This window comes from Triticum urartu, chromosome 7A (assembly GCF_056163025.1).
Source record: "Triticum urartu cultivar PI428250 chromosome 7A, HENAU_Tu73, whole genome shotgun sequence".
Taxonomy (NCBI): domain Eukaryota; kingdom Viridiplantae; phylum Streptophyta; class Magnoliopsida; order Poales; family Poaceae; genus Triticum; species Triticum urartu.
Genome location: NC_141879.1, coordinates 678,240,286 through 678,255,891, shown reverse-complemented (window position 1 = coordinate 678,255,891; position 15,606 = coordinate 678,240,286). Strand labels below are relative to the sequence as shown.

General features: G+C 46.2%; 3 protein-coding genes across 9 annotated transcripts; 2 read left to right on the top strand and 1 right to left on the bottom strand.

The window, feature by feature from the left end:
• The first annotated feature begins 1,283 nt into the window (after positions 1–1,283).
• On the top strand, positions 1,284–1,964 carry LOC125531355 (uncharacterized). Its single transcript, XM_087532948.1, has 4 exons — positions 1,284–1,364; positions 1,449–1,526; positions 1,610–1,678; positions 1,766–1,964. Exons 1-4 carry the CDS (start codon positions 1,284–1,286, stop codon positions 1,961–1,963), a joined length of 426 nt encoding a protein of 141 aa, XP_087389074.1. The 3' UTR covers position 1,964.
• Positions 1,965–3,090: 1,126 nt separating this feature from the next.
• LOC125523817 (uncharacterized) lies at positions 3,091–6,937 on the top strand. The gene is made up of 15 exons (XM_048688888.2): positions 3,091–3,371; positions 3,473–3,617; positions 3,696–3,834; positions 3,932–4,178; positions 4,425–4,517; positions 4,623–4,712; positions 4,781–4,864; positions 4,962–5,090; positions 5,184–5,309; positions 5,393–5,537; positions 5,629–5,824; positions 5,917–6,015; positions 6,092–6,345; positions 6,429–6,504; positions 6,604–6,937. The coding sequence occupies exons 2-15, from the start codon at positions 3,583–3,585 to the stop codon at positions 6,709–6,711; spliced, it is 1,821 nt and encodes a 606-aa protein (XP_048544845.2). The 5' UTR covers positions 3,091–3,371; positions 3,473–3,582; the 3' UTR covers positions 6,712–6,937.
• Positions 6,938–8,019: 1,082 nt separating this feature from the next.
• LOC125530634 (uncharacterized) lies at positions 8,020–11,905 on the bottom strand. 7 transcript variants are annotated; one of them, XR_015611751.1, is made up of 11 exons: positions 11,721–11,905; positions 10,805–11,631; positions 10,538–10,680; positions 10,261–10,443; positions 9,863–10,158; positions 9,334–9,775; positions 9,032–9,227; positions 8,854–8,952; positions 8,527–8,783; positions 8,346–8,414; positions 8,042–8,274 (listed from the first exon to the last, which is right to left on the bottom strand). XR_015611751.1 is itself a non-coding variant. In XM_087537072.1 (10 exons), exons 5-10 carry the CDS (start codon positions 10,002–10,004, stop codon positions 8,155–8,157), a joined length of 1,068 nt encoding a protein of 355 aa, XP_087393198.1. In that variant the 5' UTR covers positions 10,005–10,158; positions 10,261–10,443; positions 10,538–10,680; positions 10,805–11,631; positions 11,721–11,905; the 3' UTR covers positions 8,020–8,154. The 7 variants fall into 7 exon arrangements, 6 of the variants coding, with proteins under 6 accessions (XP_087393198.1, XP_087393200.1, XP_087393199.1 ...); XM_087537072.1 differs by lacking the exon at positions 8,527–8,783 and having other exon boundaries at positions 8,020–8,274; XM_087537074.1 differs by lacking the exon at positions 8,527–8,783 and having other exon boundaries at positions 8,020–8,274; positions 10,564–10,680.
• Between the last annotated feature and the right edge of the window lie 3,701 nt (positions 11,906–15,606).

Sequence of the window (15,606 nt, the reverse complement as noted above, 5' to 3'; positions counted from 1 at the left end):
GGCATCGTCGCAATGCTTGTGGCACGAAGAAGTCTGGACCTTTTGAACCCAAGTTTCTCTGAGGAACTTAATATGTTGGCTGTGTGGAAACTGTTTTCATTATCAGGGATGACTTATTATAAATTTATGATGGGATCGTTGACATCCTGTTGACAATTTAGAATTTGTTTTAATGCTTCAAAGGTTTGTTTCATTCGAGGCACTGATTTTTTTCGTGTTTGTGTTGGTTTCATCTGAGACAGTGTTTTGTTTGCATGGGTGTGCTGGGGACTGTGTTGGAACGTTCACCAGGATGATGTTTAGATGAGCTTGCATTTTCGTTGGCTTCGATTGTGACCGTTGCATCAAATGTGTGTCAAACGGTCCAGCCTGGCCTAAAAAAGCAAATCCAAGAACTCTGATCTCGCAAATCTATGGCTCCCATGTGTACATGACGATGAATCCTGACAGGTAGGCAAAGGGACGTGCGACGGTGAACGACGAGTTGACAGGGCCACGATCATAGCTTTGACTAGGCCCATTCACTACCTCACGGGTGAGCACACCTGGTCTGACGGAGACAGATGTGCCTGGCGAATGGTACATGCATTGAATGGCCGCGCCCTCTCTCGATTGGTGAATTGGTAACTACAAGAACAGGTATGGCATGAGATGAAATTTGGTTGGCCGTGGCATCAGGCTATGTTTTCCGTTAGAAAAAAGAAAATCGCCAGAGATGGATATTTGCTCCGCACGCGATTATTTGTTTTATGCGGAAAAATAGATAAAAAAAAGTTGACCAATTTTTTTTGGGGTGAGTCACTGATTGTTGTGTTGTGCCTGTGCCTTGCTCGGCTAGATGGCCTGTTCTCATGGATGGCATGGGGGCGTTGGGGGAGGGGAGCGTTGCCCATGCTTAGGCGATGCATGCCATTGGCTGTGCGAGTTGACAGGTGATGGAAACACTGCTCCCAAAAACTTTTAATGGTGGGCATGATGACGCTCCTTTTCGTGCTGCGAAAGGCCGGGCAGTTGGTGACAAGATGTGTGCACAGATACATTGCGCCGTCCATCTGTTCCCGGTATAAATGCGCACAGAGAGCCATGGGAAATAGGTGAGAGAAAGGCTAGGCGTCGCCTGTGCGCTTCCCATCCACATAATTCAAATTTCCAACCTCGGCTACCATCCCACCATGTTGGTTTGAATTTTGAATGTGCTTGCTCGGGAGGGAAAACGAAAATTTTCGCTGTCTATATATGGACGTGGCGCGGGGGAGTGGAAATAGATCCAAACAAGAGTAGAGATGGCGGCAAGCAGCACAGTTTCACCAGCTTCAGAGCTGACCGAAACATCTGGCTCCACCTTGACACTAGGCGGGGTGCAGGTTAGTAACTTCACTTGGGAGTTAACCATGTCCATCGATTCATCTACTGCGCAAAGCTTACATTTGATCATGCATGTCGCGCAGGTGGTTACTGAAGCTGTAGGGCTGGATGCTCTCGTTTTCCCTGATCCTTCATCTGTAGTTGACAGTCTAGTCGATGAGGTCTTTGCTTCTACCATAATTTCGAGTGATTTAGCATTGTTTTCACCTGACTAAAAACAAAATGTTTACATTGACACACGTAGGCTAGTGTGATGGCGCAAGGCGCGGGGGCCGAAGAAGAGGTTGTTTCCGGTGGTGCATCATTTGAAAATGTGAGTTTTGATTAGCTTTTCGTACCGGTATTGTGCAAACATGTGCATGTGTTCTAATCCATGAGGATCAAAAAAAATTGTTCGCAGGCTGATCCGGACACGGAGATCCCGCAGTGGTGGTTGGAGGAAGAGACAACGGATTTTGACCCTTGCATGGCGCATGCGGGGGCGGTGGGTGCATGCAAGCTGTTGGATGGGGATCACATGTCAGGAACGTGGGATGCTGAAGCTGGGTGTGAGGAAGATGACGCTGAGAGCCCTCCATGCAAGCATCCAAGGATATGATATTTTCAACGACATAATGTATTAGGTTGATGCATGCTAGTGTTTGAGGCCGTGTGTGTTGCTTAGAATGTCAACTAAACGTACTTCAAGGTGTTAGTGGTGTTGTTCGCCACGTGCATTTTTCAGTTTCATTCTCACTATGTGTGTGTGTTGCTAAAATGGAAAAAGTCTGGCCATTGAGTATTATTTAAATTTGCATGTGAGTTACTGGTTAAACTTGCGGGATGGAACATTTGCGTGCAAATTGTTTTGTTTATTCGTAGATGTGTATGTTACCCTGAATTAAACGAATTGAGTGGTGTTGTGCGACTTGCTAACCAAAACGAGATAAAAGAGCGAGGGAGGTGTGATGCCTATCATAGGCGTACGTGGACCATTTTATAACCACTTGTCCAGGGTGTGGAGGTGAGCACATTGTCGCCCTGTACCGGCGCATGTGTATATAACGTGCTCCCTGTACCCAAGACTACAGCACAGAGACAAGGCACCACTCCATCTGGCGTTCGGACGGGAGGAGAGGAACCAAAGGTTTGTAATAGTCCTTCCATGGCTTCTCGGTTTTCTTCTTTCTTCCGCGGATCCATTCTCTCAAGTTTCTCACTTGCTCCACTTTCTTCGTTGTGTGAGATTATGCAGTTTGCTGCTGGAGATGGGGAGTCGGGCCAAGCTCTCCTCGCCTCCTGTTGTGCCAGACGGAGCTTCTTCCTCGACCATGCAGGCCGCCAAGAAGATGCCCACACTGAACACGGCGTACAATGCCAGGCTGCTCCATTCCATCGCCGGAGAATGGAATCCAAACATCAAAGGTGTGTTTTCCGGGGTAGGGATGGAAGAAATGTGCAAGATAAAGGATATGGGGAACAACAACCGTATCTTTAGCATGTCCCTCTTAGCTAGGATCGATCCCAAAACCATGAAGATGGACATGGGACATGGAAATTACATTGAGGTGAACTCTAGGGAGGTAGCAAAGTTCTTAGGGTTGAATCCATGTGGTAGGAAGATAGATATCCCGGGCGGCGCTTGCTTAGCAGACCGAGAACGGTTGCTAGAGAACTTGCATGCGATCTTAGAGACAAACATGGCTCGCACTTGTAAGATTCCTGTGGTTAGAGTTAAGAAAATCATCTAGAACGCAAGCAAGGAGGCCATGGTAGGAGCAGAGAAAGAAAAGATGATGGTGGCGTGTACAATCATAGCCGCGTCCTCGTTTCTCCTACCTAGGGGAGCACACCCAAAAATTGCCAATGAACTACTGCCCGTTCTAGCTGAGCCAAATCAAATCTCCGACTATGATTTCTGCGACTACGTCGTGGAGGGTCTAAGAGAGGGTGCGGCCAAGCTGAGGGAAGATCTACTACATGAGCCAGCTCAGCTTAGTCTGCAGGGGTGCCTTGTTGTCCCACAGGTTAGCAATAATGCTTATTGGTTTACCACTTCCAAAATCATTGTGTTGTGCAATCAAGCTTCTGACTGCATTTTTTGTTTTTTGTTTTCAAATGAACGTAGATCATTTGAATGCGATTATCATGAGCACGGGATGGAGGGACGCGAGCTGCTGCCATTCCCTCGGCTAGCATCGTACTCGGATATGATGTTGAAACTGCAGATCAAAAAGCATGCAGCAAGGAATGGTGTGGATGCTGGGTTTGAGGTACATTTCTTCTTCTTTAATGCAAGTTCAATAAATACAGTATAGTTGCTAAGATCCAGTTCGATTGTTCCCTTACAGGCTGCGGATGTTCCCAGATCGTCGGCATTTAATGTTGCTTCTTCTAGCCCGGCTCAAGCCCAAGCCTGGACCACGCCGAGTCCTAGTGTGCATGACGCTACCCCTGGATGTGGCCCATGAGCCAGCGATAAGTCAAGAGGTTAGCCATCTACACTTGTTCCCTTTGTGGTCAAACTTGCTGTTTTGTCCTCAACTATTAACTACTTGTGTTGTCTTCTTGTTGTCTCATGTTGTAGGTTCTTGACGCCATGAAGGAAGCAATGCAACATCGCCTGAAGCAACGTGAGGATGAATTCCTCAAGATGGTTGAGGAGACACAGGCCAAAGTGTTTGAAGAAATCAGGAACAAGGTGGATGCTAAACGGCACAGAGACCTCGAGGACACTCTTGGTGATTTCATGGGGCGTGTGAAGAAACAAGCTCCAATGGCGGCAGCATTTCCTAACATGAGCAAGACCTCGCATCGTCCCAGGACGATGACAGGTAATCTTCTATCTCTATGGATCCAGAAAAGTAATTACCTTTTGTGTACGTGTGCGTGGGGGAGAGCATGCATGCATGCGCGAGCGCTAGGCACCGGTTTGTTTGATCCTGCATGCATGCAATGCATGGGCCATACATGCATGCGATGCGTGGGGCATGGAAGCGTGGGCGTGTTCGGGTGTCTTGATGTGGCCCTTGATTACCATGGCCCGAACAAAGTTGATTTGGATCTCGTTTATTTCTTAGCTGTTGCCCAAGATCTGGCTGAAACTTCACGCGAAGCTGCGAGGTCTCTGATGTCAGTGGTTGTTGCTAACAAGGAGACATGTGTCCAACCAGGTGTGTACTACCACTTTAAAAGAAAATAACCAAAAAAATTGTTCAGAAAATCGTTCGTGGGCCACCAAAAAAGCTGATCTCCGTTTTGTTGCATGTGTTTAGCAGAATCTCATGGTCTGGCTGCTGCAACCAGAGGGGTGCAAGGACCTCACCTGAATGCATGCCCTGGGGTGCTTGTGGGTTTGCTTGGCAAAGGTAATAACGGCGACTGACGATTTTGAAGTTGACTTGGTTATGTGAGCATGCCTTGTTTTTTTATGTAGAAACTGCTGTCCAGGAGCCTGTTGATGAACCAGAGGACAAGCCTATGATTGTGGATCGCAAAGGCAAGGGGCCGGCTATTGACGGTAAGTGACGCTATCCTTAACATGGATACAAAAATGAATCAATGATATACAGTTTGCATGTGCTCACATGATTGCCTTGCCAAACCTTGCAAAACAGTGGTCTACCGCAGGTGCAGTAGACAGACAACCATGCATGAGGTGCTTGGCGTGGCAGGTTCTTCCTCTAGAGATCATGTGCATGTCCATCATCCGGTGGTTGCGTCCGTAGACACTGATATGACTGAAGGTAATGATGTTAAATTCATGAGTTAAATGAATGTCGCTCGCAAAATTACATTGTTCTTATAATGAGAACTTGGTCATTTTTTGTTCTGTGCAGCAGTTGTGCCGGATGCTTTGCAGATGCAAAATGATGGGCTTGCAGGAATTGCCACGACCACACCAATAGGGAACAGGAGGTTGGCACTGCCTGGTAATGGGGAACAAACCAACCCGGTCCCTCTTGGTTAGTACAAAAAGACATGGTTCACTTATTCAAGCAAAATGCAAGTCAGGTAGCTAATCGTGTCCCCGCTTACGTGCTTGCAGCGGTTGTTCCTGCTTTGCCACCTGCACGTGATTACGGCTACTCTCCATTTGAGCTGGATCTACAACATTTTTTCTACCCTAACCAAGTATGCCTGGATTTGTACGAGAGCGTTGAACTTCTCAGTCGGGCTTCTGAGCTCAGCAGGTGGGTTTGTTTCCAATGCTTGCACATGTGCATGTGGACAGAGCGGATTTGACTCATGCTAACAGTGGAATTAATTGTTGTCCCTAAACAGGACTTGGTTCGAGCATCACACCCCCACGGTGCTACAGATAGATGGGCATAAGATGAAGTACCAATTCAGTTTGCATGGTGAGATGATGTACAATGGCCTTGACGCCTGGGTGCGTGGCTGGAACGACAGGGAGAGGAGCATGATGCAGAGAGTTGATCTCCCAAACTGGAGAGGATTGCTACCACATGATGTTGTGGTAAGTTCATCATGTGCAGGAAAATGATTTTGAAAAAGGGTGTGAATGGTGATTCAAACTGATAGATCTGCGTGCGTGTATTTTGTTTGCAGCTCCGCATTGAAAATATTGATACTGACAACGCCCGTGTTGTGCTCATTGCGATGCTTTCGACGCCCAAGCTTGGTTTCCCACTCTGCATGTGTCGTCTGGTACGTTCAATACTACTAGCAGCTGCATTTCTTCTTTATGGCTGGGACACTGAAAACTACCTGCATTTGATTGCAGCTCTTGTTCCCTCTGTGGCTTGCTAACGACTGGTCCCTGTACGCCTTCGACATGGAGCTGACCAGGGTCACGGTGATGGACCCATTGTACACGCAGGTGGGGTCACCAGTGTACGAGAGGAAGCACGGGGCGACCGTGCGCATGCTGCTTAAAGGGCTCAAAATCCTGGGGACCATCCTGTTTGGCGGTTGGGAGATGGATATCTCCAAATGGACTGTTCGGTACAACATTGATATGCACATAGCTTGTGGCAGGTGTGTGCAAGTATACATCATTCCGCGCTCTTATATTGCTAAGTGGGCTGCTTTAAATCTTCCTCTTATATTGTGATCTGCAGCGGTGAATCGCCTGGCTACATTGCGCACTATGCGAACAACTTCAATGCTTACGAGCTGGAGGAAACCGTTCCTGAAGTAAGCACCAACCTACATGATCTTGGTTCCTCCATGAATTAGTACTCATAATGAAAGTAATGATCAACTTAACGTTTTGTTCATGTGTGTTGGAAAAAGGTTGGTCTTCCCCTGCGTCGGAAAAGGATGCTCTATGAGACAATTGCCTGCTCGGGTAACACTGCTCCTCACCCAGGATTCATGGAGGAAGTGGAGGTGGAGGAGTAGAACACTGGACTCCATGTTGTCGACATGTCACCCTTTTGGAGCTGCTGCGTGCAAGGACATGTTTGATTACATCCGGTGAGGATGGAAGTTGTACTTTTTTTGTAGCTGTCTTGTTGACAGTTCTGTAAGCCCATTGTGTGATGGGCTTTGCAATGTGCTATGTGTTAAACCTATGTGGTGCTTGTCTAAGTATTTTGGCATGGAACTGTACCAGCCATTGAAACCTATGACTAATCAATGTTTGTTTCTATGAATGGTGTATGCCGGAACTTATCATGGTTGAACTTGTGTTGTTTTCAAGTGTTAAGTTTACTCCCATAAAATCACTGTGGATGGCTCTGGAAGCAGCTCCCTTGGCACGTGACGGGTCTGCCATGCAGGTGAATTCAAAAACACTTGTGACCTGTGAGAGCCGTTGCCCACCACTGCTTCCGAAAGGTGACCGTTGGTGGGAGCCCTTGGCTATATATACACCACGTCGGCTAAACTGCGTTGGGCTTCACTCCAGCAGCATCAAAACTTCCCAAACACATGTCGTCCTCTTTCTCTTCGAGCTCAAGGTCTGCTTGTTCATCCCAGAGGCGTTGGGCTGCCACAAGCAGGTCGCTGGTGCCGTACAGGGTAGGTCCTCTTGACTACGAACCAGCGACGCCATGCTGGTGCAAGGAGAGACCCAAGGCCGCCATGTGGATCTCCTGGAGCGATGATAACCCTGGAAGAAGATACAAGACATGCGCCAAGTCGCGGGTATGTGTTCTACTAAAACTAGTTGGCTGGTCTATGATTCCTACATTCTGAAGTTATTTTGTGGTCAAATCCCGTCAGACTGGAGGCTGTGAAATGTACGTGTGGCATGACGATCGTATTGAGGATCCGTTCCTCAAACAACTCCTCATTGATCTCCGCGACAGGGTGCGTCACTTAGAGAGGATCAACTCAGAGTTACGAGATGCAGCAAGTGTGGTGGCACAACACCGCTCTACCCAGCTAGAACTACCTCCTGCTCCTATAGACAATTTAGCTATGAATCAAGGACCTGGCTATGTCAAGGGTTTGCACTGTTCATGCTGCTGGCAGCATTTTGTTGCAAGTGCTTCTTCGGTTAGGAGCAGTGAACTTTTAACTGCATCCACAAAAAAAAGCTTGTGTTCTAGATGTGATAGTTGTAACCCTAGCAGTCCATCAGCTGTTGTTGAGTACTTGCCTTTGTTTTTGTCCTAGCAGTTGAACTTGTACCTCTGAATGTATGTGGTAAACTAGTGTGAACTAGTTGCATATGAAATTTGGTTTCTATCAGATGTGCTAGAAATTTGCACTCGACACACATAAGTAGTAACCGATCGTCAGGCATAGTTTTGTGCTGGGTGGCCCGTGAAATGGTTGTAATCTCTAGTTATAATACAATCTAGTTGGGAAGAAATTTCCGGTAGTTAGAACGGTATTCTAAAGAGTAGTGAATGATACATTGACCGCTTCAAGGGCGTCGTTTGCTACTGGAGTTTGGTTGCCTTGCATCCTCATTAGTTCGTAGATCATTAGGCTGCTGTGTGATGCAAGTGTGTCCTGCAGCAAAAGATGGTGCGGATTAGCAAAAAATGCATTTTCCATGGGAGTATGATGCTAGACCGACATACTTTGTTTAGTGGTATCTGTAGCTTATCGCCATCATAATTCCATGCAAAGAAGGTGGCACACAACCCAGTCTGATCTCCGCATTTGGGTGGATTCAAAAAAGCCAAAGGGACAAGTTAAAACAATGCGAGTAATATGTGAACTAATTACAAAGGGCGAGTGGTCGATGGGCCAAAAGCATACTTCTCAATCTTTTCCCTCATTATGATCGGAAAAGTGCGCCCCCAGTGGCTTGATTCACAATGCCAAGAGCTGAAGAAATTCTAGAGGCATGTGAACAACGCGACATGGAGTTTGTTGCTAACAAATTCATGCATGCTGACTCGACGGTTGCTATAGCCAAACGGGCCAACTGCTGGGTCTAATACAATTATTCTTTTGCGCAACATATCAAAAGCATAGACAGTCCAACCATCAGGCAGTATCGTCGGGATGTACCACTGCATATGGATAGGCATCTCAGTGATTGGCATTGCAAACTTAAACAATACTTCTAATAACACGACCTACCATTCGGCACGAAGCTGGGTTGCAGGATGCTGTTCCTTCTTGGAAGCTGGCCCTGATTGATTGTACGGTCATTGGGTCGGCGTTCGATAAAACAGTTGTCTACAAAAATGCGGTTCAGGGGGGTTTTCATCAAAGCAACCAAATGGGTGAATTATAGGGGGATGCTGGGAACACTCACGGCAAAGTCGGGCTCGACGAATTTCCTCCATATCTGTCCAGTACTGTCCTTTGAGAAAAACAAATCAACTTGCCCAAGCCTACGAAAAATAGTTGTAGCCATCTCATGGGTCATTGCATCGTTAGATGCAAGCTGACGCTGGATTTCAACACCCTCTAATGTTACGAGTCTTGGCTTAGGATGCACGATCCATTTCCTGCAGTGGGTTCATTGGGGAAATGCAGTTACTAAGTGAGAAGATGAAAAATGATGGTGAGTATTCAGTAAAAAAATTATTGCACAGGGGGGGGGGGCGATCTTGCCTCTCAAGGTTTAACATCGAGGTTGCACTCATCCAGTCTTTTATGGCCCTGAGTATAGTTGGGTTTGGTGGCACTGGGACTGATCCGGCGACCCAAGGATCTCTTCCAAATTTGCATTGAGGGAGATCGATCTTCAAATGTGCTCCATCGGTGGTTGATACAAACAATATGAATCCGGGTGTTGGACGTATCTCAGCATAGTAAGTAACCAAGATGGCTGTAAGGTCATCATAAAAAGCAGCAATTTTGCTCGCAAATTCCTTGACAGTTGCATCCTGGGATATGGGGATTTGATTGAGTGGTTCTTGCCCACATGTTGGTGTTGCGGTGAGGGCGGTCTCTGTCTCTCGTGAACATGTTTTCTTTGTTGTGCCCGACTGTATGCTTGATGATAAATTGCCATCCCTTTTCCTAGACACGGAACTATTGACAGACAGGCAACCTGCAAAAATGGATAATGGGTAGTGTCAGATTGGGTCATCGTGTATATGCATTCAAATTCATAACATAAACACGATGGATCGTTTACCTCCAGGGTTGCCTGGTGCTGGTAGTCGGGGTCCAATCTTGCTGGCTAACGGCGTGCAGAATTGAGTTTGATCTGTTGATACATGAGGGGGGGTCGCAAGTATTTGTTCCTTCGTTTTCCAAGATGCATTTTTTGTTGCCATGTGCCTTACAACAAGTGCAACTCTCTGCTAAGCATGACATAAGCTTGTCTGTGAAATTAAACATATTGGACTAGAACGCTTGACGCATTTCTGATATGTTTGCTAGGCCGCGAGCATTCTGCTCCCGTAGAAGTATACCAAGCTCCTGCGCTGACTGGATAATCAAAATATAAAAATTGGGTTAGTTGCGAGGGAAAACAATATGATGCTGAAAAAAATGTTTGAATGCCTCCTTGACTGAATATAAGTGACTTACTATACTTGGGTAGCGTGTTCGTATGTAATTTGAAAACTCCTACGGACCATTTTTGGCATAACTACTTCGCAACATCAGCGTGCATGTGGCGTTTCCCCTCTTGGGAGCCGGTGCCGGCTTTGCTGTGGGACATTCCTTAGAAGGGAAGCCAATTAGATTGCTCACTGACAGCTCGGTCCATACCTGTTGAGTTGCAAATATGGTCATTGCATGTCATGAATGAAAATGATTGCATTACCAATCAGTAATATATTTTAGCACTGGGGGGCGGGGGTACCGTTGCACCGTGGAAGGAAACTTCACCTGCACCAACATTGACTGTAATTTTTTCCACCATCTTCTTCATCGCGTCATAGTTGTACAGACCTATCCGCGGTGTTACACCTCGCAACATGTTTAGAACGCCTAGATCAAGACTATCTAGTACGTAAAGTTGTGATAAAAAGCCCATTAGCCAAAACAAATGATCATATGAATCTGAATAACATCAAAAAGTACGGGAAAAAGTTATTCATGAAGATCCCTAAAACAGAGTGAAAAATACCTGCAGGAACAGATGACAGCCAACTATGTGGACAGTTGGGTTTCTCTTGGACACATCTGCTTTGAACTTCCTCACAGCTTGGAACAGATGCTTCAGTACATATCCTCCCCAATTCCAATCCTTTATCTTGCTGATATCATTCAGTGCAGCCCAAAAGTCTATCGATATATAATCGTGCTTAGCAGTAGGAGCAAGTACATGACCGACTACAAAAATAACAAATGCAATCTTGAAACAGTCCTTCTCTATCTGTGTGGATGATTCTGTGATGGCTCGATTTAAGTACGCCTCAGCCGCTTTAAGACTGTGCGTGCCTCTTTCGCTAAATGATGCAGCCACACGCGTGTACTCAATACATGCTTCTGACGGCTCCACACCTTCACCTTCTATGACTGTATTACCACATGGGATGCCAAAAACATAATTAAAGTGTTGGTCACGTAATTCAAGCACACCTTGGCCCTCTAAATTTATTATGCTGGAATCTACATCAACCCTATCCATTAGGTAAGCGATGTACTTAAGGCTGATCTTCTGCCATGATTTGAGCTCTAGCATTCCATCGAATCCGGTTTCCTTGATTAACTGTCACTTAAAATCACTAAACTGGCCTATGACCGAACCAACTTTGAGCAAAGATAGCCTGGACGTAAAGCACGGCGTGCCTGGCAAACCTGATGAACCACCGGATCCATCACAGTCGCTATTCCAATCTTCAGGTGACTGCTCGTTGTTCTCTACTCGATTGATAACCATAGCTGCTTGAATCCCACTAAATAAATCAGACATCTTCACCGTCTAGAACTAAGGCCCCTTGATTAGAAATCCTATAGTATGAGAGCAAGATCTAAGAACAGTGAGGAGCGAGCATTACGACCGAACATGTAAATGCTGGAGGTGTTGTTGTGGTGAGTACCTCTTGCTTAGGCCTGCCCCGGCTGACTGACGGAGGAGGGTAAGCCTAGCCGCCGTCGACCAGCTCCACGGCGAGCGGGCTGTTCGTCCGCCTTTGCTCCGTCTGGTGGATTCTCCTTGGGCGGCGAAGAATAGAGACACAGGTCTGCCTTGACTCTGCCTGAGGTGGGTGGGGCGAGGTAGATGACAGTGGGGAGGGGTGAAAAGGCGTAGTAAATTGCGTGACGGGACGTCTCGGGGGAAAGCGACCCGGCCTGGACGGATGGGTGTTGTTCCACGAAACATGCACCTCGCGTTTATCCATCTCACTAATTGAGTTATTTGGGTTAAAGTAAACATATCAGCATGATGCCGATCATTTTTCTGTGTGCATAAAAAACACTGATAAATCCTGACTAATGTGGCTGAACCTGAACTACGACGTCTCGCTAATTAATCCTGACTACGACAAGCCTTGCAAAACTTGTTCCACTTTATCTAACTTGATAGGTACATGAAAAATGTCGTGCCATGATGGCAGGTAATTTTTGTGAATACATAATTATATGGTAATCTAATACTGTCGATGTGTCAAACAACCTCATTGACCTGTGAGAAAAAAATGTGGGCGAACCCTAAACCTCCAGATTTCACAAGAGAACCAAGCACATCAAGAGACGCTTCAATTCCATCCGGGATCTAGTCCAGGTGGGAGACATAGAGATTTGCAAGATACATACGGATCTGAATGTTGCAGACCCGTTGACTAAGCCTCTTCCACGAGCAAAACATGATCAGCACCAAGGCTCCATGGGTGTTAGAATCATTATCGTGTAATCTAGATTATTGACTCTAGTGCAAGTGGGAGACTAAAGGAAATATGCCCTAGAGGCAATAATAAAGTTATTATTTATTTCCTTATATATCATGATAAAAGTTTATTATTCATGCTAGAATTGTATTAACTGGAAACATGATACATGTGTGAATACATAGACAAACAGAGTGTCACTAGTATGCCTCTACTAGACTAGCTTGTTAATCAAAGATGGTTATGTTTCCTAACCATGGACAAAGAGTTGTCATTTGATTAACAGGATCACATCATTAGTTGAATGATCTGATTGACATGACCCATTCCATTAGCTTAGCACCCGATCGTTTAGTATGTTGCTATTGCTTTCTTCATGACTTATACATGTTCCTATGACTATGAGATTATGCAACTCCCGTTTGCCAGAGGAACACTTTGTGTGCTACCAAACATCACAACGTAACTGGGTGATTATAAAGGAGCTCTACAGGTGTCTCCAAAGGTACATGTTGGGTTGGCGTATTTTGAGATTAGGATTTGTCACTCCGATTGTCGGAGAGGTATCTCTGGGCCCTCTCGGTAATACACATCACTTAAGCCTTGCAAGCATTGCAACTAATGAGTTAGTTGCGGGATGATGTATTACAGAACGAGTAAAGAGACTTGCCGGTAACGAGATTGAACTAGGTATGGGATACCGATGATCGAATCTCGGGCAAGTAACATACCGATGACAAAGGGAACAACGTATGTTGTTATGCGGTCTGACCGATAAAAGATCTTCGTAGAATATGTAGGAGCCAATATGAGCATCCAGGTTCCGCTATTGGTTATTGACCGGAGACGTGTCTCGTTCATGTCTACATTGTTCTCGAACCCGTAGGGTCCGCACGCTTATGGTTACGATGACAGTTATATTATGAGTTTATGCATTTTGATGTACCGAAGGTGGTTCGGAGTCCCGGATGTGATCACGGACATGACGAGGAGTCTCGAAATGGTCGAGACATAAAGATTGATATATTGGAAGCCTATGTTTGGATATCGGAAGTGTTCCGGGTGAAATCGGGATTTTACCGGAGTACCGGGAGGTTACCGGACCCCCCGGGAGGTATATGGGCCTTAGTGGGCCTTAGTGGAAGAAGAGAAGAGGAAGCCAGGGCTGGACCGCGCGCCCCTCCACCCCTAGTCCGAATAGGACAAGGAGAGAGGGGGCCAGCGCCCCCCTCCTTCTCTCTCTCTCTCTTTTCCCACCTCACGAATCCTATTCCAACTAGGAAAGGGGGGAGTCCTACTCCCAGAGGGAGTAGGACTCCTCCTGGCGCGCCACACCTTGGCCGGCCGGCCCCCCTCCCTTGAACCTTTATATACAGAGGCAGGGGCACCCCTAGAGACACAAGTTGATCCACGTGATCATATTCTTAGCCGTGTGCGGTGCCCCCTTCCACCATAGTCCTCGATAATATTGTAGCGGTGCTTAGGCGAAGCCCTGCGACGGTAGTACATCAAGATCGTCACCACGCCGTCGTGCTGACGGAACTCTTCCCGACACTTTGCTGGATCAGAGTCCGGGGATCGTCATCGAGCTGAACGTGTGCTAGAACTCGGAGGTGCAGTAATTTTGGTGCTTGATCGGTCGGGCCATGGAGACATACGACTACATCAACCAAATGCTTCCGTTGTCGATCTACAAGGGTACGTAGATCATACTATCCCCTCTCGTTGCTATGCATCACCATGATCTTGCGTGAGCGTAGGAAATTTTTTGAAATTACTACGAAACCCAACAGTGGCATCCGGGCCTAGGTTTTATATGTTGATGTTATATGCACGAGTAGAACACAAGTGAGTTGTGGGTGATATAAGTCATACTGCTTACCAGCATGTCATACTTTGGCTCGGCGGTATTGTTGGACGAAGCGGCCCAGACCGACATTACGCGTACGCTTACGCGAGACCGGTTCTCCTGACGTGCTTTGCACATAGGTGGCTTGCGGGTGACAGTTTCTCCAACTTTAGTTGAACCGAGTGTGGCTACGCCCGGTCCTTGCGAAGGTTAAAACAGCACCAACTTGACAAACTATCGTTGTGGTTTTGATGCGTAGGTAAGATTGGTTCTTGCTTAAGCCCATAGCAGCCACGTAAAATATGCAACAACAAAGTAGAGGACGTCTAACTTGTTTTTGCAGGGCATGTTGTGATGTGATATGGTCAATACATGATGCTAAATTTTATTGTATGAGATGATCATGTTTTGTAACCGAGTTATCGGCAACTGGCGGGAGCCATATGGTTGTCGCTTTATTGTATGCAATGCAATCGCGCTGTAATGCTTTACTTTATCACTAAGCGGTAGCGATAGTCGTGGAAGCATAAGATTGGCGAGACGACAACGATGCTACGATGGAGATCAAGGTGTCGCGCCGGTGACGATGGTGATCATGACGGTGCTTCGGAGATGGAGATCACAAGCACAAGATGATGATGGCCATATCATATCACTTATATTGATTGCATGTGATGTTTATCTTTTATGCATCTTATCTTGCTTTGATTGACGGTAGCATTATAAGATGATCTCTCACTAAATTATCAAGAAGTGTTCTCCCTGAGTATGCACCATTGCGAAAGTTCTTCGTGCTGAGACACCATGTGATGATCGGATGTGATAGGCTCTACGTTCAAATACAACGGGTGCAAAACAGTTGCACACGCGGAATACTCAGGTTATACTTGACGAGCCAAGCATATAGAGATATGGCCTCGGAACACGGAGACCGAAAGGTCGAGCGTGAATCATATAGTAGATATGATCAACATAGTGATGTTCACCAATGAAACTACTCCATCTCACGTGATGATCGGACATGGTTTAGTTGATTTGGATCACGTAATCACTTAGAGGATTAGAGGGATGTCTATCTAAATGGGAGTTCTTTAAGTAATATGATTAATTGAACCTAAATTTATCATGAACTTAGTACCTGATAGTATCTTGCTTGTTTATGTATGATTGTAGATAAATGGCCCGTGTTGTTGTTCCGTTGAATTTTAATGCGTTCCTTGAGAAAGCAAAGTTGAAAGATGATGGTAG